Source organism: Anoplopoma fimbria, chromosome 6, assembly GCF_027596085.1.
Source record: "Anoplopoma fimbria isolate UVic2021 breed Golden Eagle Sablefish chromosome 6, Afim_UVic_2022, whole genome shotgun sequence".
In the NCBI taxonomy this organism is placed as follows: Eukaryota; Metazoa; Chordata; class Actinopteri; order Perciformes; family Anoplopomatidae; genus Anoplopoma; species Anoplopoma fimbria.
This window is the reverse complement of record NC_072454.1, coordinates 22,913,022-22,934,688: the sequence shown is the minus strand read 5'-3', so window position 1 is coordinate 22,934,688 and position 21,667 is coordinate 22,913,022. Positions and strand designations below refer to the sequence as shown.

At 43.3% G+C, this 21,667-nt stretch overlaps 1 protein-coding gene across 2 annotated transcripts in view; it reads left to right on the top strand.

Moving 5' to 3' along the window:
- Positions 1-15,006, top strand: part of ttc7a (tetratricopeptide repeat domain 7A) — a 50,476-nt gene extending 35,470 nt beyond the window's left edge. For both annotated transcript variants that reach the window (XM_054600083.1, XM_054600082.1), the window contains 2 exons: positions 684-886; positions 13,396-15,006. In XM_054600083.1, coding sequence (XP_054456058.1) covers positions 684-886; positions 13,396-13,614 — 422 coding nt within the window. In that variant the 3' untranslated portion in view covers positions 13,615-15,006. The remainder of the gene's footprint in view (positions 1-683; positions 887-13,395) is intronic.
- The last annotated feature ends 6,661 nt before the right edge of the window (positions 15,007-21,667 follow it).

Genomic DNA, 21,667 nt, shown 5'->3' with positions numbered 1-21,667 from the left:
TGGAGCTGAAGAGTTTCTTTCTCAGGGGTTGCTCTGGGTGTTGACCCGGTGTCCACTCATGAGAGTGATTGACAGCAACGCTGCATCAGGATCCCGTTCAGATATTGGTCCTCTCCGGTCCCAGGGGCGGGTCCTCTGGTCAGCTCTGTGTCCAAGTCTTATAGGACAATGACGTGCTTGTAGGCGTGATGCTGTGTGTGTGTGCGTGTGTGTGTGTGTGTCTGGGGTTTGTCCTCATCTTCCCAGCAGCAGCAAAGAAAGGAGGCAGGCAGCTTTAGTTTGCTATGGCCATATTTAGGCAAGACTTTCATGACTTCCCAGGCACTTTGTTGCTCCCACTCTCACTTTCATGGTCTTTGTGTGTGCGCGTGTGTGTGTGTGTGTGTGTGTTTATGTGTGTGTGTTTTTGGTTGGGGGTGGGGGGTCCATCCAAGAGCAGTGTTTTGTGTTTGTATTTGATAGTTTACATTTTGACGTAATGCTGCTGAACTCAAAGTTAAGTCATCTCTGTCACTCTCACATGGGATTAATAAATTCCTCTCCTTTCTCTCTCTCTGATTATCCTTTCTTAATCTTTCCTCCATCTCTTTTACTATCTTTTCCTCTGTTATAACTCCCACCACCCTCCTCCTCTTGTATCACCTTCCTCACCCTTCTACCTCTTTCTCCATCTCCCTCCTCAGGGGAGTTGTTCATGGCGGACGGCCGGCTGAAGGAGGCCCAGTTCTGCATAGCCGAGGCCAGCGCGCTCTCCCCCAACTCGTACTCGGTGCTGCTGCAGCGTGGCCGCCTGGCCGAGCTCCGGTGCCAACTGGACGACGCCAAGGGCCTGTACGACGAGGCCCTGGCCATCCATCCCACAGGAGAGGGCACACTGGTGCACATGGTGAGCGTCAGCGAAAGCTTAAGAGGCTGCTAAATTGGAATTAATGTGATGTACTGTTCAGTGGTCAGTAGGCAGACACACACGCGGAACATGCGTGGAAACACTAATACATTTTTATTCCTTTTACTTATTAAATCAGATGCAAGATGAGCATGTGCACCCACACACACGTATGCACCCTAGCGTACGACACACACATCTCCATTCACACATTCTAAATGCTTTGCTTGAGTTCACTGAGTTACATTACACTTTATGTGACACAAGAATTTCAGAATCAACCTTGGCAGAGGCAAGCAGTCACAAACAAATTTAAATGTTTTTCTTAAATTCACTAAATTAGAAAAAAAATCTAATGTTGTCTGCTCTCTGTAACCGTACACAGTAACAACTACACAAAGAGTACACACACACATCCAGTTGGATAAGAACATGTAATTATTCATCTTTGTCTTTTCATGTGAAGTTATTGCATTTCAACAGGTTCAAATTCTGGCGTTATAAGAAATCGATGACCTCCCACTGGTAATAACATCTATAAAGTTGCACAATTACAGAAAAACACAATTGGTCTACTGCACTAGTTTTCCTTTAGAGGGAAGAGAAAGAAAGAGGGTTTCATCTGAGTTTAGTTTACTAATTTGAATAACAAATATTCTGTCAGAATATTAATTTGCAGTTCTTGAGAATACCAAAATACTCGTCCCATTTTCAATGGAGTAATACAAACTAAACAAGTTCATGAATAAATCATGCAGATAACAATGTCTGTGCTTTTAAAGGATTCAACAATCAATATCAGGTGGAATATCTTTGTTTCTTTATCACAGCATTTATGTAATCCTAGCATGTTTAATCAATTTCTAATCAATAGCTCATTAGGCTAAATCAGGTGTGCTGGTAGAGCCTGTGCACTAGGTTTGCCTCATAATTCAACTATCCTGTATGAAGTTGTATGTAAGTTCCGAGAACGTTAGCTGATGAGCTTTGTGTTTTTGTTGTGTAATTGAACAGATATTCTGAGGCGTGGTGGCTATTAGCTACTAATATTAGTTCCCTACCTGGCAGTAACAATAGCAGTTAAATATAAAACTATTTTGGTACTTAACAATGCTCTATTGTGTTTTTAAAAGGCTAGAGAAAAGGCAATTTTAGCCTTACATACAACATGCTATCTATACAGATACTAATGTAGAAGGCTAAGTTTAGTTATCTCTGAGAAGAAAAACAAATGTTAGCTAATGAAATATGTAATTCAGCAGAAATTATTAGACTAGCTTGCTATTAGCTGCTAATATTAGCTCGCTTCCTGGCAGTGGCAATAGCAGCTGAATACATCACTCTTTTGGAACGTAACAACTCTCCTACGTTTTTTTTCAAAAGGCTAAAGAAAAGACAATTTTAGCCTCCTGTATTCAACTTGACTATCTATACAGATACTAATGTAGAAGGCTAAGTGTGGTTCCACTTTGAGAAGAAACAGAAACGTTAGCTAAAAAAATATTTAATTCAGCAGAAATGATAAGGCTAGCTTGCTATTAGCTTCTAATATTAGTTGGCGGTAGCAATGGCAGCTTCTTATTTTCATTAGTCTTTTTTCCTCCCCTGTGCAGTGTTGTACTGTGTCACTGTCACAATCGTGGTCATTATGGTTAATTGTCACATAATGGCTTAGTCATATACTGAGATGTGTTGATTTGTTGCAGGGCAAACAAATCTATTTCAGAAAATAGAAACAAACAAAACTTTGGTCCATAACCAACAAATGACAAATACTGCTCAAAGACTCGCTCCCTCTCTCCTGATCACTCCCCCACATTTCTTTCATCTGAGCCGATCCTTTCTATCTCTCCCTCTCACTCGCGCAGTAGAAAGATCCTCTCTCGCCCACTTCCACCCACTCCCTCGCTCAGTCTCTCTACAAGCTTCCTGGTTCCAGATGATCCACTGGATTAACCACGGCTGCTCTGACCTTTGAACTTTCTCTGTTGTCATGGTGAAAGGACCAGAAAGGGATATTCCTGAATCCAAGACTCGCACTGCCAGACACGCGCTCACATACACACCTACCCACACACGCACACAAACACACACACACACATACACACACACCTACACACACAATATGTCCGTGGTCTCCATAGTGACTAATGATGTGCTGGTTGATATCGCTTTTGACTTAAATACTGGCTACCTTGTGACCACATAAGGCTTTTGCTCCTACTGTGCACATTAGTGTTGGTGTGTGTGTGTGTGTGTGTGTGTGTGTGTGTGTGTGTGTGTGTGTGTGTGTGTGTATGTGTGTATATGTGAATATGTGTGTATAGAGGGGTATATGTGTGTGTGTAGCAGTGCAGTCCCATTGGAGTAGACAGAGGTACTGTCTCTTCCATATTTGGCCTGTGGGAGAACCAATCCCAGGGGGTGTAAAGCTGAAACAAAGCCAGCTGGCAGTGTCCTACTCTGGGTCTCTTACAGGGCAGATGTGTTCCCAGTCTGAAAGTGTGAGCGTGTGTGTGCATGTGTTTTTGTTTGTGCCTTCCTCCATGGATTTGGCGCACATGTGTACTATTTGTACCAATTTTTGTGTGTTCGCATGTACATGGATTAAAGGCACATGTTGTAGTAGGCACTAATAGACCCAAATCCCCAAAACGCTGCTCTCTGGAGCACTATATGTGGTGAATTATATATAAGACGTGCTAATGGGGGGTTGTGGTAAAACACTTGCATCTTTGCATTGTGATCGAGCCTAAGTGGGACAGTGTGTGGGACATTTTATATGGAGCGCTACCCATGTTTCTGGCGTGCATCAGCCTGCAAGAATACAACCTACAGTTGCTGCTACTCTGTGGCTCTCTGGATTCATGCATTTATTTTTGCACTGTATCTGTCGTACACTTTGTGTGCCAGTGGCCCATTTATTGAGCTATGCCTTCAGGGGGAATTCTGATGATATTCTTAGTTGATAGTCTTGCACTTGAGCTATTATTCTGCAAAAGTACATACTGTACTTTCCATGAATGTCCCTAAGATCTTTATTTGAAGTTGTTAGGGCTACACATAAAAGAAGATGTACTCCAACTGTGGCTCCACAATGGAATGGAGGCAGATCTTTTTATTTTGTTATCGACAAATAGTACCATTATGATATGGAGACATTTTGCCTTTATTGGACAGTTTATTGTGTAGGGAGAATAAAATTAAGGTCATTGCGGTCATTTGGTATGAGTCTTAACCACTACGCCACTGCAATTTTTACAGGAATCTGAATGCAACGATTATCAACTCAAACGCATTATGCTAAATTTTTGTACTCTTACTTTTCTATCAAAGTTTTTCTTTCTCTTTCTCTATTTTTTAAGCCATTGTAAAGGCATTACATTTAGCTAAATAAGTCAGAGGTGCCTGTCCATTAAAGCACATCGTTACAACACTGATTTTTTTTAAAAAAAAGCCTTCTTTGCATGAGATAATTTCCACTTGAAAATTTGAATTTTCTCTTAAAGGAATAGTTTGACATTTTTGGGGAAACATGCCTATTAGCTCACTAGCTAAGAGTTGGAAGAAAAGATCCATGCCACGCATGTCCGTGCACTAAACTAGCGACGGGAGCCGCTGAGCTTAGCTTGAAAGTAGTGGGAAACAGCTGGCGGGGCAGTTTGTTGTATTGTAACTAAATATTGGCAAACAACAGCCGCGAGTAGTATATTACATATCATTCACCCATTCACACACTGATGACAGGCTACCATGCAAGGCCACCATCTACCAAGCTGCAAAGAAGTTCTTCAAAGAAGTTCTTGGAGATTAAAGTGTCATTTGAGCAATAGACAGACCACGGGGCTCTATCGTTTTAACATTTGTACACTTATCAAACCAACAAAATAAAATGATAAAAAATGTGTGAGCCTATGAGGTGTTAGCAGGTGGGGTTTTGAACTTTGAAAATGACCATGCTAGCTTTTTTCCCTTGCTCCCATTCATGCTAAGCTAACGTCATCTCCTGCTGGCGCTAGCTTCAATCTTTTAATACTGTGTTAATACTTCCTTTCTTGTAGACTTTTGAGCATTTTGACTGACATTGACAATTTAATTTACTCTTATAAAAGCAGAACAGGCAATTTTTCGAGGTTCAAGACAGCATTGCATAGCTTCGCCCAAGCCAACTGGAGTGGAGTGAAGTAGTAATTCTCTCCACAGCAGCCGCAACCGATGAGGAAAGGGAAATGTGAGTTAGGGAAACCCATAACGAGATGCCGTACAGTACAGAGGCCCAGCAGCCCCTGCTGTGCGCCACCATCTTCCCTTTTACATCGCCTACACTTTACTCACTCCACCTCTACTTATTAGCTTCAACAGTGTCCACATGGTTTCTGAGTGTATGTGTGTGTGTGTGTGTGTGTGTGTGTGTGTGTGTGTGTGTGTGTGTGTGTGTGTGGGTGTGGGTGTGTGTGTATAAGGGAAGCAGTGATCAGACAGTGACTCACAGCTCTGGTCAGCTGCTGGTTTCAGAGTATTTTTGGATGGAGGAGGGTGTGGTAGTGAGGGAAACCAGTACACTGTAGTACTTTGGCATGCTGCGTGTGTGTAAGCATCTATGTGTACTAACGGTTAGCTACAGATTTATAGTTTATTGCCTCGGCTGTTACAGTCCACAGGCTAAAATCCGAGCGACTATTTCCTTCATCTATCACGGCATTAGCAGTGTCAGCCTTTACACATTTGTCTGTCTGTGCTGTTCACCTCATTATGGTAAGTGTTTGGTTGACGTGTGTGTATGTGTGGCATGTGGTGCATGTGTGTGTGTGTGTGTGTTCCGTTGGGTGGCTTATCCTGAAACGCGGCCCAGCCTTGCTTCCGGCGGTGGTATGAAATGAATCTGACCCACTCCCAACATCCTCCACATCTCATCCCTCCTGTTCGGAAGCGGAGCCTGCTCTGAGTCAGCCACACACACGGACACACACACACACACACACACACACAGTTAACACACACACTCTTTACGTTTTCCTCCTCTCCGAGAGAATATTCATACACTGCTTCACATATGCACGTATACTCTCAAGGACGAGGATTGGTGCTCATTGAATTAATCGCGTTCCAATTATCAAATGCCCCCCATCTCTCTCTCTCTCTCTCTGTGGATGGGGGTGGTTGTCAGCTGATTAGATAATGCAAATACATTATTTATAACACTTTGCACGTTTGCGCCGCTTTATGGGATTGCCTAGCAACCAGGGAAATATATTCTATTGAGCAAGACCTCTGATAACCACAGAGAGAGGAGAGAGAGAGAGAGAGTGTGTGTGTGTGTGTGTGTGTGTGTGTGTGTGTGTGTGTGTGTATGTGAGAGAGAGAGGAAGAATAAAATCGGGCAGGCAAACAGAGAGACGATTGGGAGTTGGCTGGTGCCTCCGTTGCTATGTATGGCTCATCTGGGCTCACTTATTTTTTCCGTTTTCTTTGACACCTCTCTCTTTTTTTCGCTCTCTCCATCCCCCTCTTTCTCTCTCTATTCATTGTTCCCAGTTTAGCTCTTTCTCGCTCGCTCGCTCACACTCTCTCCCTCCTTCCTTCCTTGCTCTTTTTCCTTTTCCAATTTCCTCTGTGGTTCCTGTATCACCCCTTTCTTCCATTCCTTCTCCCTCTCCTGTTGCCGTATTCCCAGTGTGCACATGCAAGTGCTTGTGTGTGTGTGCCACGCTGACTTTATATTGTTATGAATTAATATATCTGCTTTAATCTGCAGAGAGGTGAGAATTATCTTTGCAATGCAGGAATTTATTGTAGATACACACTATACGCGGTAGGTTTCTTTGCCATTCTATCTAGGTGCACTACAGCGCTGGAGATGCTCAACATGTAAAGGTCAGCGTGGTCAATATATTGTGCTGACAAAAACAAAACATAATGTAGTACACAGTTGGCTCAGGGAAAGTGCTAAGAGGTTTGACCTCCTTAATTCTCACCATGACATGAGCGTCTGTCATCACACTCTCATGATGTGCAGACAAACATTGTTCTAACCTGGACGACTTAATTTTGAGTTTTCATGGAGTTTTCTAAATATGTCAGGCTCAATTTCAAGGGGTATGTTATAAACGCACAGGGCATCCACAATATTTCCATTTGATGGAACAATGCGGCTATGAAAAAGAGTCTGGGGTTTGAATGCTTTGATCAGTTTAGACATCCATGTAGCTCCAATGAAGAGTTGGGTTAAGTTAAAACAGACAACAATAATTTGACATTTGGTAGAATTTGCTCCATCTCTTTCTTACAGAGTGCTAGCTGAGATGAATGTAAAACTACAGCCGGGAGACAGCTAGATTAGCTTAGCATTAAGACCAGAAAGTAAGGGGGGGAGAGCTAGCTTGACTTTGTCCAGCTCACCTCTAAAGATCTCAAATCATCACCTTCTATCTTGTGCCGGACCATCTGGTTCCCCCGTTTCCAGTTTTTATGCTAAGCTAAGCTAATTAGCTGCTGACTGTAGATACTTTACCCAAACACATGTCAGTGGTGTCAATCTTCTTATATCTTGGCAACGACGGTAATAAGCATACTTCCTAAAATGTCAAACTATTATTTTAAAGGGGAAATTAAAAAGGGGAAATGCATTATAAGGGGTTAATAGGTACGAAAAGTTCAAGCCAATATGGCCAAAGTAAATACAGCAGCCTTGACTCACCTCTGCCAGCCAGCTCAGACTTACCACTGATGGGATTAAAGGTTCAGGTAAATGCTCTCTTCCTGGTTCAGTGGTGGGGCATTGGGCAGTAGATGTTAGTCTACAGGGGTTCAACAGACGGCTCATGGATGACGCAACACGCCCTTTAGCTGCCATATTGCATGTTTACCGACCTTATGGATCCAAACCATGCTTGCCATGCACACACTTAACGACCTTTGTACTAAAACAATTCAAATGTAACTATTTACAACTTTATTCTTATTTATGGTTTGTCTGGTCACTTCGCCCATTGACAGCTGGGATCGGCTCCAGCACCCCCGCGACCCTTAACTGGATAAGCGGTTATGGAAGATGGATGGATGGTCACTTGCAGCTCTTCAGCTCTGTAGGCAGCATGGCTGACAACAGCAGATTGCAAGTCTAAATTTAGAGTTCAGCTGTCTCTACACTGTCTAGAAGACATTCATTTCTGGGATCTGATCCATAAGAGCATTTTGTCACTGATTGATTTCTGGTTAAAATAACTGGCAGTCTGGTTAGTTGTTTAAGGTCTATACAGTAGCTTAAATCAGAGTGTGGCTTTACACACTAGGATGGATTTGCATTCTAGTATTTATATGCAAACTATGCTTCACTTGAGGGGGAAAAAGTTTTTGGTAATAAAGAAGTTATCCAATAAATATTAATCACATAAATACATCTCAGTGGTGACTGCTTGGCTGTAGTTGGTACGTTAGAATATTACAAAGCAGTCTTTTTGTCGTTGCACAGTCTGAAATGTGAATAACATCAGCTGACACTGAAGAACAAAAACTAATTTCCCCAAATCAATTCCACAATCAAATCTCTGTTGGGTGTGTTTGTTTGTGACATTTAGCTTCTCTCATCCTCTTCAATCTAGCTGATGGAAATACGCTTAATTAAACGTTGTGTACTGTTTGAGGCGTATCAGAAAAGTTTGCTTGAATTTAGCTTGAAAGATGGATGAAACTCGGTTTGGCTTGGCTCAGTTCAGTTGTGCTTTAATGGCCCGACAAGAAACAAATCTGCACTGCAAAGCACTATGGGATCAGCTGAGGTAAAACTGGAGAAAGATGGCTTGGAGTAATTCAAGAGAAACCAACAGATACCCGTTTTATCAGTGTAATGCCGGAAAACCTCTGATCCAAACTAAATGTTCGTGAGCTATCAGTCCTTTCCTTTCTGCTCACTCTTCTACTCCTTTATACATTTTGCTCAGTATTGTGTTACTGTTACTAATTCTCTGTTCTCATATCAATTGAAAATATTTCTCATATTAGCCTACTGTCTTGTTTAACTTTTTTGGCAAATATGGCCTTTGGATTGAGACAAGAAGATTGATGTCTAGCTCATGTTAGTGGACTAGGTGCCAAGCATAAATAAGGATGCTGTTAGCCTAGCTGAGCATAATGATTTTGTATATCTGTAGTATCTCAAAAGAATGACTTGGTATCTGAAAAAGATTTTCTTGGGATTTTGAGATACTAAGTCATTATTTATGTGGATCTGGAAGCTTGGCAACATAGTAACCACTCGCAGTGCTAGTTGTTGAACTATTTTAGCAGGTGAGCTATCTGCTAACATGCTAACTGCTTGCTCATTAGCTCAATCTCTACAGGGACATTAAGTTAACACAGTTTGGTCAAAAGACATATTTGTACCATCAACACCTGTTGGGTAACTGTCTGTTCTCTTTTGTGAAGTATATGACAAAGGAGGTTAAATAAAACTGGATGGTTGCAACTCAGCTAGTAAGATACGATAGCTTCCTTCATTTTGGACACTACAGTGCTCGGTTCCATTGGAATTATGTTGATGCAAATTGTAGCCGTTGTAAATGCTGGTGTGACCGGGCCTTATGGGTTGTTAGGTTTGGTACCATCAAGCCCACAGAGACTTACACCAAAACCTCATCTTCCTCAACGTACATACTGAAAAAAATACTGAATGGCAACACACTATAGCCAGGACCACTGCACAAGATCAGTCTTTTGGGCAGATGGATAAAGTGTTTGGCAAGAAATAGCTTCAACACATAAGTCCCCCTAAATCACTAATGTCTAAGCTATATTCATGTAAAGATGAAACAAACAAAATAACATTGCGTAGTTAAGAGGCAGGCTAGCAGTTTCCCCGTGCTAAGCTATGCTGACCAAGTCCCGTAACCATCTGTGCTCAATGGTCACACGTCAAATTGCTATTGTTCTTCCCTCGCTCTTAAAAAAGAAAAAAACTGACCTTTTTCTTTCCAGTAAGTTTAGTCAACCATTGGCAAGCTTGTGTGTATTGTGGTGTGTGTTCTTTCCTGTCAGCTCGTCCTGTTCGGCCTATCCCTTGTTTGTATCAGGCCACAGCATAAACAGCGGGCTAGTGTTCAATTGATTGAGCAGCTGGCCATAGAAGGATCAACAAGTTCCATGGTTACCAGCATAACTGACACGTGGCACGGATGGAAGGGTGTGATTGTTGGTGTGTGTGTGTGTAAGTGTGTGTGTGTGTGTGTGTTATCCCGGTAAGCCGACTTGTTTATGCTAGAAACGTTGGAACAATGTAACCACTGTGAGTCAGGAGACAAGAGCACAGACAGTAAGATGTGGATGCTTGTGGCCAAACTAGCGGCAAGGAATACATCATACACCTCAAGCATACACTCCCACACACTCACATGCATGCATGCACACACTCATAAAGACACACATGCACACACACACACACACACACACACACACACACACACACACACAAGCCCCGTTTGCACATCCTGTGACAGGTTTTCTCCGTACCCAAGAGTTTTCGATCTTCCTCTGTGTCAGAAGGGAGGAAGGGAGGAAGAGTGTGTGTATGTGTGTGTGCTTTTATTGAAAGTTGCATCAGAGCCCCTAGACAGCTATGTGAATTTCAGCCCAATTAATCTGGAGCTTGTGAGCAGAGACTGCATAACAAGACTCGTCTGTCTGACCTCAGGCCAACTCGACGTGTGTGTGTGTGTGTGTGTGTGTGTGTGTGTGTGTGTGTGTGTGTGTGTGTGTGTGTGTGTGTGTGTGTGTGTGTGTGTGTGTGTGTCTGTAACAGATAGTCAAAGTAAGGGAGAGGATGATATTGTGCGAGAGAGGCTGCCTGTTGTCACCTTGAGTGTGCATGTGACACTGTGGCTTGTGTGTGTGTGTATTTGGGTATGAGACATACAGTATTTGACTCCATGCTGTTGGTCAGTTGCATGACAGCCCTTTCTGCCTGGGCTCTCGAACGCACCGTACCCCCAACTGAGCTGACCTCCGAAAAAGAGACACACACACACGCTCATACAGAGTTCTGCCTGCCCTTTAACATGGTGACGACAGATATCATCCATAATATCCTTCTCCGTCTCCATACATAGCCTACTTTTTGCAAAAAATCGCAGCCTGACAGTGTGCACTCATTTTCCCCCACACATCAGCTCAAATGACCATTTATTCAATTTATACAGTTTTTATGAAATGCCGGTTACACACTTCTCGTTCCTTTTCCCCTCAGCTTTTTATTCCACACACAGACACATACATCTACAGTATATATACGTTCATACAGTGTGAAGCCAGTGAGTGTAGAGATTGCATGCTTTCCCACCACTCTTCCTGGCAGAGCCCTGGGCAGTAGCCATCCAGCACGCCACTGCAAATGAGGACTTTGGACTAACATGTTCTGTAAAGGAACATACCAATGTCTTTGAATGTTTGGGGCAATTTTTCACAAACCGGGTAAACTTGTTAGTAGGCTACCAATCATCTTTTTTGTAGGTTTTTCTGCTTCCAATAGGGCTAATTTATTTTCAGTATGTAAGAAAATGCTTTTTCAGAGTTTTGAAACTTGCCCGAGATGGATACCTTTTTCCGTAACAAATAATTTGTGTTAGGGATTACCATTTGAAATTCAATAATTACTTTACATATAGTAATCCAAGTAACAATCTGGGCATCAGCCTGCTCACTACTGGTTTTATGAACCAGTAAAATTTGTTTGGTCTTTGTGCGTTGGACAGATGTCAGTTAGCTACTTGTTAGCCTGGTGCAGCATCTGGAGTTTGGGGGTGGGCAGCTAGCCTCTACTATAGAGGAGAAATGTGACTCCAAAGTTGCTTTATTTAGATGTTGTCTTAGCTAGCTTGCTAACATTAGCTTAGACTTCTAGAGGGCTTTGTGGCTAATGTTAAGCTAACTGCTGATGGTCATCAAATCGGCTGGCTGCTTGTTACAACACAAAGTTGTGTTTTCAATTTTTTAACACACAATATGTGACAAGTGTGTGTAGAGGCTTTAGAGTTGCTGAAAAGGCACCTTTGGTGTTACTTTTTAATTATTAAAGCGAAGGTTGGTATTCTTGAGAAACTAGCGGGAGTATGCTTTAAAAAAATTATTCAAATGAAAAAGCCAGCCGTGTGTTGCCTACTCTTCTCAAATGAATGTAGCTAGCAGCATTAGCTCAAAGAGTTGCTAAATCAAGCAAAAGACTCGCCAAGCTGGCTACAAAGACAGCCCATCCCTTTAGGCCGACCTCCAAAGCCACTCCCCCAAAATTCTCATTCTTCATTTTATAATGAATGTAAACAACAAACATGGCTATTGTTAGTAATCATTGAGAATTTTAACAATATAAAACAATTATTTTTGAAGCAGATTATCAACCCTATCTATAAGCAATTGATTAATCTTTCAAGTAGCTGGCCCAAAACTGGTTTTAGTCACTTTCTTCTCCTAAATTTTATGGGAAATGTGTTTTAATGTTAACCTTTGCTTTTTTTTTTTAAGCATGAGGTCAATCCGTTTTGATAACATTGTACTCACCAAGGTAAATGCTGAGATCTGGGAACACGCCAACATTGCTTAAAAAATAGATCCAACAGAGCAGCAAGCCTGAACAGTCAAACAATCATAAAGATTAAAAAAAGAATCCTCCGTTTTAGCAAAATTTCTATGGAACCCCAAATTGAAGATCAACAGTATAATAACCACCCAAACTGCAGGAAGCTACATGTCTTTCCCAGGAGGTCCATGATTGCTTACTTGTCTTCCGGGTTGGATTTCCTGGTACCATAGCTCGTAAATGCATTGCTTTTTTTTCAGCTGGGTCTCGAATTTGTATTGCCCAACAATATTACAGTGCAACAATAAAGTAACTTTGACAAAAGAAGGTAGGAACAACTTGATTGCACTAATGTAGCCCATTTAACCAATAGTCTCACCTCCGACCCGAGCAGGTTAAACACAGCATCAACTTTCATTACTGTGTGTGCGACTCCCAACATACTGCATCATTTTTCTGCAGATGACTGCTGCTTCAGTTGCACAACCCCAGTTGACTCCAGTAAAGTGTAGTACAATTTGTTGTTGTTGCTGTTCTTTATTTCTCTTTTCTTTTTTTTCTTAACCAGTCCACGGGACAGCAGGCATTATAATCCAAGATTTGGATTTTGTTTTGGTTGTAAAAAGCCACCATCTGCTTACTTATCTTATCATGTCATGACAAATGATTTAATGTTAGATATTTAGGGAGAAAATTGAGGGACGAGCCGTGAGGTTACATGTAATTTCCCCGTTCTATGTTGTGAGAATGAGAGCATGCCACTTACCCTACAAGTGAATTTCTTTTAAGAAACAATTAAATAACACTTTGTTCCATTTAAACCTCTCTCTGTGTTATTACTTTTGAAGAACTACAAAAAACTTTTCTTTATGAATACTTTTCATGACCTATTGATTCTATATGCAAACCTAAATGTCTCCTCTCTTTTAACCATCTGTCCATCCAGGGCCGTCTGCTGGTGAAAACTGAGCGCACCCACCTAGGGGAGAAGGTCCTGCGTGATGCAGTCCAGGTCCACAGCACCTCTCACGAGGCGTGGAGTGGTCTGGGAGAGGCCCTGCAGTCTCGGGGCTCCAGCCAGGCCCCCGACTGCTTCCTGACAGCCCTGGAGCTGGAGGCCTCCTGCCCAATCCGGCCCTTCACGATCATCTCCAGGGAACTTTAAGGGGGCCTGGGCTGGGGTTGGAGGTTTGGGTTATAATATACTGTGATGCAGATACAGTGAAGAAGCCGTGCTGGGTGGAAAACATGTTCCTTAAATGAAAAGTAACAATTCTTTTAGAAAATAGGCCTGTTTGCTTGATGAGAAGATTGATGACACACATGTCTGTCAGTTGAATATGAAACTACAGCCAGGAGACAGTTAGCTTTGCATAAACCCCTATAAAACCACAACCCACATTTTTTTACCGTGAACCAATTAATCAAATAACAATGTGATTAGTGAAGTAAATTAGGTTTCAGTAAGCAGATATTTTGCAACCCTTGGACAGAGCGAGGCTAGCTGTTTCTCCCTGTTTTCCCTTTATATGCTAGGCTAAACCAGCTAACTCCAGGATGTAGCTTTATATCTAACTAGCAAATATGATTGCGGTATTTATCTTCTTATCAAACGTCCAGCAAGAAATCTAAAGCTGTAAATGTATTTCCCAAAATCCAAAGTATTCCCCTAAATAGTCCAAATGACTTTCATTTTCAACCTCTCAAATATTAAGCTAATTGCCCTTGAAATATGAACATTCCTATGTTCTTTATAAGTTATCAGCTAAAAAAATGCATTATTACATGAAAACATTTACGTTAATATCAGATATCAATGCTGTTCATGTGAAGAAAACACAACAACAGAGTCGTTTCAAATGTTTGCAACACAACAGAGCAGTATATACAGAGAGAATAACGTTATAATGTAGTTTTTTGTAACAATGTACATCTCCTATGGAGTTATATGTACAGAAGTCATAGCTCTTTTGCAATTAGTGACAAGTGAGTAACATTCTTAATAATCTGAATCATTGGGTGTTTATTTAATGGTCCATAAACCGCGAAGGTGTGCCGGTTACATCTTTAAGATAGAATGTATGTTGTTGAGTACAGGCTGTCAGGAACACCAGCAGCTCATCTTCATCGTAGCCTTTGATGTATTTTTGATGATCACGTTGATTGACGCAGCTTTTCATGTACACACAAACCCCCCCCCCACCACCACCACCACCACCACCCCCCACCCTGTCATCCTCAAATGAGAGCTCATGAGAGCTCATCCATTTTCGCGTATCATTCCATATGTCTTTACTATGTGTGTGTGCAAGGATATGTGTTTCAATGCAGTTTGTCTTTATATTATGTATCTTCATGCAAGCATGCAACGTTTGTTTTCAAAACCGTCCCTCTGGGGTGTTATCGGACGCTGTTCTGTTTGTTCTGTCTGTACGGTACAGTAGGCGACTCAACCGCTCATAACGTGTGTTGTTTTTCTTGTTGTTTTTTTCTTTTTCTTTTACTCATCTGTTTGTAATGCTCTCCATTATAAAACAACAAAGGCTTTTGAAAATCACTGCTGAATGCCGCGTCTTCACCTGCCTTGTCACTTGTGACTAATGGACATCACTTCCGAGTGCCTAACCACATTAATGTGAGCAGTGGGACCAGGCTGCCGGCTTATGTAATACTGCCAGCACAGTTTTCTGCCTCCTCCTCCTCCTCCTCCCCCTCTTATCTCTCTCTCTCTCCTCCTCTATCTCTCTGTGTCTCTCGCTCTCCTCCGGCTCGCCTGATGTGATGTGATGTGGCTTGGTTGCCTAGCAGCCATCCCCTTGTTTGAGTAACTGGGGAAGCGGAGCGATATCTGGTCTGCTGAACAACACACACACACACACACACACACACACACAGTGAGAGGCAGATAATGCACCCGTTGTGTGGTTTTACAGGCTTGACAGTGTCTGTTTGATGTCTACTGTTTACCATGTGAGGTATGAGCCAGCTATAATCAATGTCTCAGGATGGTGTAAATTGATTTGTGTTATGGGAAGAGTCACTGCCTTTGCTCTCAGCAACCCCCCCAATCCCCATTTCTTAACCCTCTCCCTCCCTGCAGGGCTACAAGCACAAATCCCTGCCTTCTCTGTCTTGTCTTAGAACTCCACAATCGCCCACGCTCCCGTCGCTTCCGGCAATAAAATCCCCCATTCATCAATACTTTGATTTCAGCGTAGGAATTTATTGATCACTGTGGCCTCTTTTCTGCCGCCCAGAGAAAAAGAAAATCTATTTTTACTTTTCCCCTCCTCGCTCGCCGGCTCTCCCTTGTTCCATCCTCTCCTCATTAGCGCTGTGTGACACCTACACAGGGGCTTCGGGAGATGAATGGTCTAATCCCTGTGGGTAAAGAGTGAAGTATTACATGGTGTGCTCGCACATGCACGCATACACACAAACACTGGCAACAAGGGGCACCATGAACACATTGTGTGGTACACTACACATGCTTATGAACATGCACACTCATATGCCAGGGCCTTGACAGCTCTGGTAAAAGTAGACAGATTAATAGAGGAAGCGGCCTGCTGTAAAGCCTCTGAGAATGACGACGGGCAAAATAAACTCTCTATTCACTGGACCGAGTGTCACCCCACACACGAAAAAATATGCAGTATGTACACCTGGGATTAATGAGCAGATCTTATTGTGTATGGGCGTCTGCGTCACCGTGATGTCAGAGCACCCAGGCGTGTCGCTCTGGTTACGCCTGAGCATCACAAGACTGTCTGTGTTAGTGTGTGTGTGTGTGTGTGTGTGTGTGTGTGTGTGTGTGTGTGTGTGTGTGTGTGTGTGTGTGATATGAGCAAGGGGGAGCAACTGGTATCAAGTGTTCAGGTACACACCAGCCTTTGTTGAACCAAGCGGTCACCCCCTTGGGTTGGTGTGAACGCTGGACTCGAACTCTGGTGCGGACCAATTAACCGCTCTCTAGTCCGCCTTGGAGGGGTAGTCTTGGACGGCTGTCAAGTTAATTCTGGAGCGGTTCTTTTCTGGTGTGAACACGATTCGACACCAGTCTATTTGCACGTTTTCTACCACTGAATTTGATGAATTTACAGTTCATCAGACCTCAAATGAGACAATGACTAGCTAGCCAGTGCAACTCGCGGTTGCTCTGTTTCACTCCCTGCGAAGGAGACTAGTTCGCCGGGAGGAGAGCAGTTGCAGCTCCGTAGTCTCCTAGGGGAGGGACAGACCTACCGTTTGGAACCAGCGCAGGCTACCAGCCTGCTGTTCCGCTCGCTTTTGTAACCAATGTAGCAATAAAGCATGGTGGAATTAGCAAGCTAGCTAGCTTACATGCAAGCCTCTTAATTAGTCAAGTTTAACAACTTTGCGTTCACTATTGTCACAGTGTAGGAAAGCACATCACGTGCCTCAAAGCAACTGTTAAGTTGTACGAAGAGCAAACTTTATCACCAATAATCAAACAACATTTCCAACTCATGACTTTTGTTTAAAATTTCTGCACTGTTGTTCCAATGTATAATCCTTGCATTGATTGGATTCAGGAACCGGACCTTTAGCTGTGAACCCACCTTTAGACATACTCAGCATCGTGACATAAATTGCAGACATATTGGATATAACAGGATCAATAAGGAACAAATAACTGACAATGAAAGGTGGTGAATGAGGTGTGTGTGTGAGTGGGGGCTTGGTATTCAGGTCATGATGGTGTGTGCGTGCATGGATGCCAATCCTGCGGGGCCATATGGAGGGCACGGGCTGGGTGGTGTCGGTGCAGGGCGCCAAGAAGGAAACCATAAACCATCATTGTGATGTCCAAAGAAGGCCAGGGAGTCCTGGATGGGTGAGGGTTGTGTTGGAGGTTATGCGGATCAGATGTGGTTCCATAATCTCATTCATAAATAAAATGCCTTAGAAGTACACATAGTTCATCCCCAGAGGGCAAATGTGTTCCTGCAGAGTTCAAAGCACATGTTGATGAAAGAATGCATTCACAATGCTGTGGGAATGGCTTAAGGGGGAGAGTAAATAGCTTTATTCTCTGGAAATACTTTGGAAAACAAAGCTTTATATGCTGACATGACTTCAGCACTTTCCAAAGATTTTACAATCCTCAATAAATGTTTTTGCTACACACAAACTCCTGGTGGGAATGGTTAAAAGTATAGTTTACATTTTTGGGAAGTCATTTTTCATTCTCATGTACACTAAATATTAAGTTAAAGCCAGTTAGCTGAGCTTAGCCTAGCCTAGCAGAAACGGAGCAGCAGAAAGCCTGGCTCTTTCCAAAATCTGCTACCAGCACTCCTAAAGCTTACTCACAAAACTCTCCATGAAACCACAACTTCTTGGTTTAAAACATCAGTTTTTGTACAGATTAAATAAACAGATTTCTAACATTAGGGAGCTTAAGAGGTTGCTGGTTTTGTTACCTTCGAGTCAGAGGCTAGCTGTTTCCCTCTTTTTTGAGTCTTAGTGCTAAGCTTGGAAATAAGGGCATAAGGTCACGTTTTCAAGCACACAATGCTGGCGTTTGCTTTGCAAGTCACAAGCAGCTCTGATAACCCATTGTTGAATTATTCTCACATTGTTGCCACACCACCATCAGCCTCTTTTTGGACTTTCTCCGAAGCTCATTTATGAGGTTGTCAAACTCCATGCCTAATAACTCTGGGGTAAACGGCAGCTTGGCCCGCAGTGCGTTCTTTTCCATCAATCAGTCCGGCTCACCGGAGCGGCCTCCAGTTCTCATGGTCCACTTCCACACACACACACCGCATCGGTGCCAGCACCGCTTAAACAATGCCCCCCTTGTTCGCTAATAGTCGCCCATTGCAGCTGATTAAACTTTTAAAATGCCATTAAATGGAAGCGTTATGTTGCTCCAGAGCGTCCGTCAGCAGCCTTAGGGGGGGGTAAATGGATACCTGTTCACCCTCCCGGTGTGTCACTCTGCCCACTAAATTCCTCAACTGCCTAGTCATCGCCCTTAGTGTGGGATGTGGTGATGAGAGTGAATATGACCTGGACTTAAAGGGGACACGAGGGACCAACACCTCTGAACTTGCCACTTCTTTGTTTCACCCTCTCTCTTCTGCCTGGTGTCTGTCAAGGTGCTCAAGTTATTACATCGAGGGAGAAACGGGAGACAGCCTGTGATACTGGGAGGCCATTTTAGTCCAGCACAATGTCAGTGGCAGACAATGGCTTCCTTGTTTGTTTGTTTGTTTGTTTGGCGACCTTTAGCTGCGACTCAGCAACTGATAATGGCATTTGTCCCACACCACTATTGGATTATGGGTGTTTTTTTGGCCCCACACCACATTCTTTAGGAAATTCCAGCAGTCTGCCTTCGTCATCACTCTGTGAGCAGGGTCACATTTTCTCAGCGTGTCGCCCCAAGTTAGCCGTTAATTTGACGTCCTCTCAACTCCGGCTCCAGCTGCACTGCTGAGTAGCAGGGTCACCTCCTGTTGTAAGCTGCCAGAAACACGGATTTACTCCAGACCCCACTGATGTTGCGACACACTAGTTCCTGAACGCCAACCGGATCTCATTAAGCCATGCCCCAAAAAAAATACCAAAGTTGATATTCGGGGGCTGCCAGTGCTACCTGCCCTGACACCAGATGTTCTCGTGACCTTTGAATGATGTAATTCCACTGTGCCAGTCTTAAATCGCACTTAAACTGCCTTCTCACCACAGGAAACACTACCACAGATGAAAGGATATTGTGCGTCTGGTAGGCTTTGCGCATTGCCATCCTGATGATTTTTTCTCCCCAGAGGGTTGATGCAAGGTCTACTTTCATCTTTCAGCATGGGGTATTATTTACTACATTTCAAATATCACAAACCAATTAGTAATTTTGTAGTTCTAGCCCATAGACATGGGTGTATAGTATGTGTACACACTGTACAAGTGCATTTTAAAAAAAGCAAAAGAGTCACAGATGCATGTGTGTGTGTGTGCATTCATCGCATTTTGCGGTTGCGTGCGTATTCTTTGAAGGAAATGTGTGTCTACGTGTGTGTGGCGAGAGGGGGGGCTTGATTGACAGTGAAAGAGCGGGTGCCCTAGCCGTGCCTGTGGTGGAGGCAGGCTTTGGGAGACGGAGGGTGTTAAGTCGTCAGTATGAGGCATATGTCAGAGATCAGTGCTGGACCGTGGAGATCACTGCGATGAGAATGGAGGACGAGAGAGGCAGAGATTACCGGGGGCTTGGTGCCTTGACCACAGGCAGAATGGCTGCTCATCGCACACACACATATTCACATCTCCCTCATTGCGTGTGGCGAGAGGGGGGGCTTGATTGATACTCACAAGTAGTAGAAACGTGTGCCCAGCCCCTCCAGAGGCTGCATGCAAAGCCCCCGCGTTAATAAGATTGTCTTCCTCTCCGGGTGGAAGTGCGCGGCTCCTTTGTCTCCACAATAATGACAGGGGGGATAAGAGCCCGGCTCTTGAACCTCCTCAAGCTCTTAAGTGTCTGCAACTGAAGGGAAACAGAGCGGCAGGGATTAAAGTCGGGCCAAGTAGATGTGCCAGAGATAACGTCTGTGCAGCTTGCCTGACTGTCGTCCCAAACAAAAGAATTGCTGAAGTCGGTATCGTGGAGAGGAGGGAAATGTTTTATGCAAATGTTCACCCTGCTGAAGTGCCCTAGAGCAAAAGATGAGAACATCACTCAACACTAAGGCTGCTCAGTCAGAGTGTTGACCCGAGGTGGTTTGAGAGGTCGCTCAGTATGTCACTCAATGATTCTGTCCCATTTAGCTTTTCTAAGTCAAACCTTGGGGTAAAAGGAGCACCTGTTATCAAGCCCCATGTCTACGGTCCTGTCCAAAATAATCAAGTGTCTTCCGGGTTCAATCAAGCATCTAAAGCCAATGTCTCCACAAAGCGTTTTGGGTGTTCCAGTTTCTTCACTCGCCTTTTAGCACTTCTTTGGTCTCCACCAACTCCCAAAACTGTCTCTTTAGCTTCATGCTGCGGCTTTAAACAAAAGCCAATGAGAGCGGTGAGACTGAACAAATTTTTTAAAGTTGCACGCGGTAAAATCAGGTCAATGAGCTAAAGGAAACTGCAACCTGTAGGTTCATCACACCTTTCACAATACAGTCAATTGAGTCATTGGTAATATCAAAAATTTTAACGACTATATCATTATTGGTTAATGGCATCCTGACGACTCCTTGCTATATTATTTATTGCTATGGGTGATTTTTAATGCTCAAAATTCAGAACAAGGCAAAAATAAAGATTAAGAAATTGGGCTCTAATTATCATTGTACTCATTTTCATCCTTGGAGCTGATACCAGATTCTGGATGGGCAGAGCTGATGAATATATAAGTCCCCTCCCTCAACAGCTGTCTTATTGGCCTTGGCGCAACAATTCTGCTACTCTTAGGCGCGAGTATGAGGCAGTGCTGACAGAGTGCATGCATGCTCGGCAAAAAAAAAACACTCTCCGAGTCAATAAATGATTAAAGAAACATTGTCCAGATTCACACCAACAACAAATCTCCAACGTGTTTGTTTTCTTTATTTTTTGCCACCCATCCCCTGTCGCGCTGAAATCTACACCGCCGCTATATTCCGCGCAGATTGGTGATTCCTATAGCTGCTGCTCTCCTGTGTCCCGACATTATTGGCCGCGTTTGTTTGTTTCGTCAAAAGAAAAAGAGTAGGTAGCGATAAGAATAGCAGTTTTATTGTGTGCCGCTGCCTTGGCCCCTAACGCTGAATGTGTTATCTGAGGGTGCAGCATGCCACACTAAGCTATGTGCATGTGACGCATGGCTGAGCAGCATTCCTCCTCCTGAGTGCATCGCAGGGCAGAGATAGTAGGAAGGTAAAGCAGCAGGAGAGATGAAGGGAGAGAGCAGAACTGGGAACATGTACTTAAGTGGAATGAAGTACCCTTTGTTGCAGATAAGATCATTCTGCTTCCCTGGCCGCCGTCACTAAAGCGATTTGAGCACAACGAATGTGGCTTATTATGTTGTTGGCAGACTGCAAAAATCCCTCGCTGACATGCAGATAAACATTGGTCCAAGTAATAAGAGACTGGGATACTACTTTCTTTTTGTACATTTTACATTTATGTTAATAAATAAGGCAGGGTCACCGTGGGTGATCTGCCATCTGGGCTGACAGGATGGTGGTGGGATCAAGGCATGGTGGGAATTGAAGTCCACA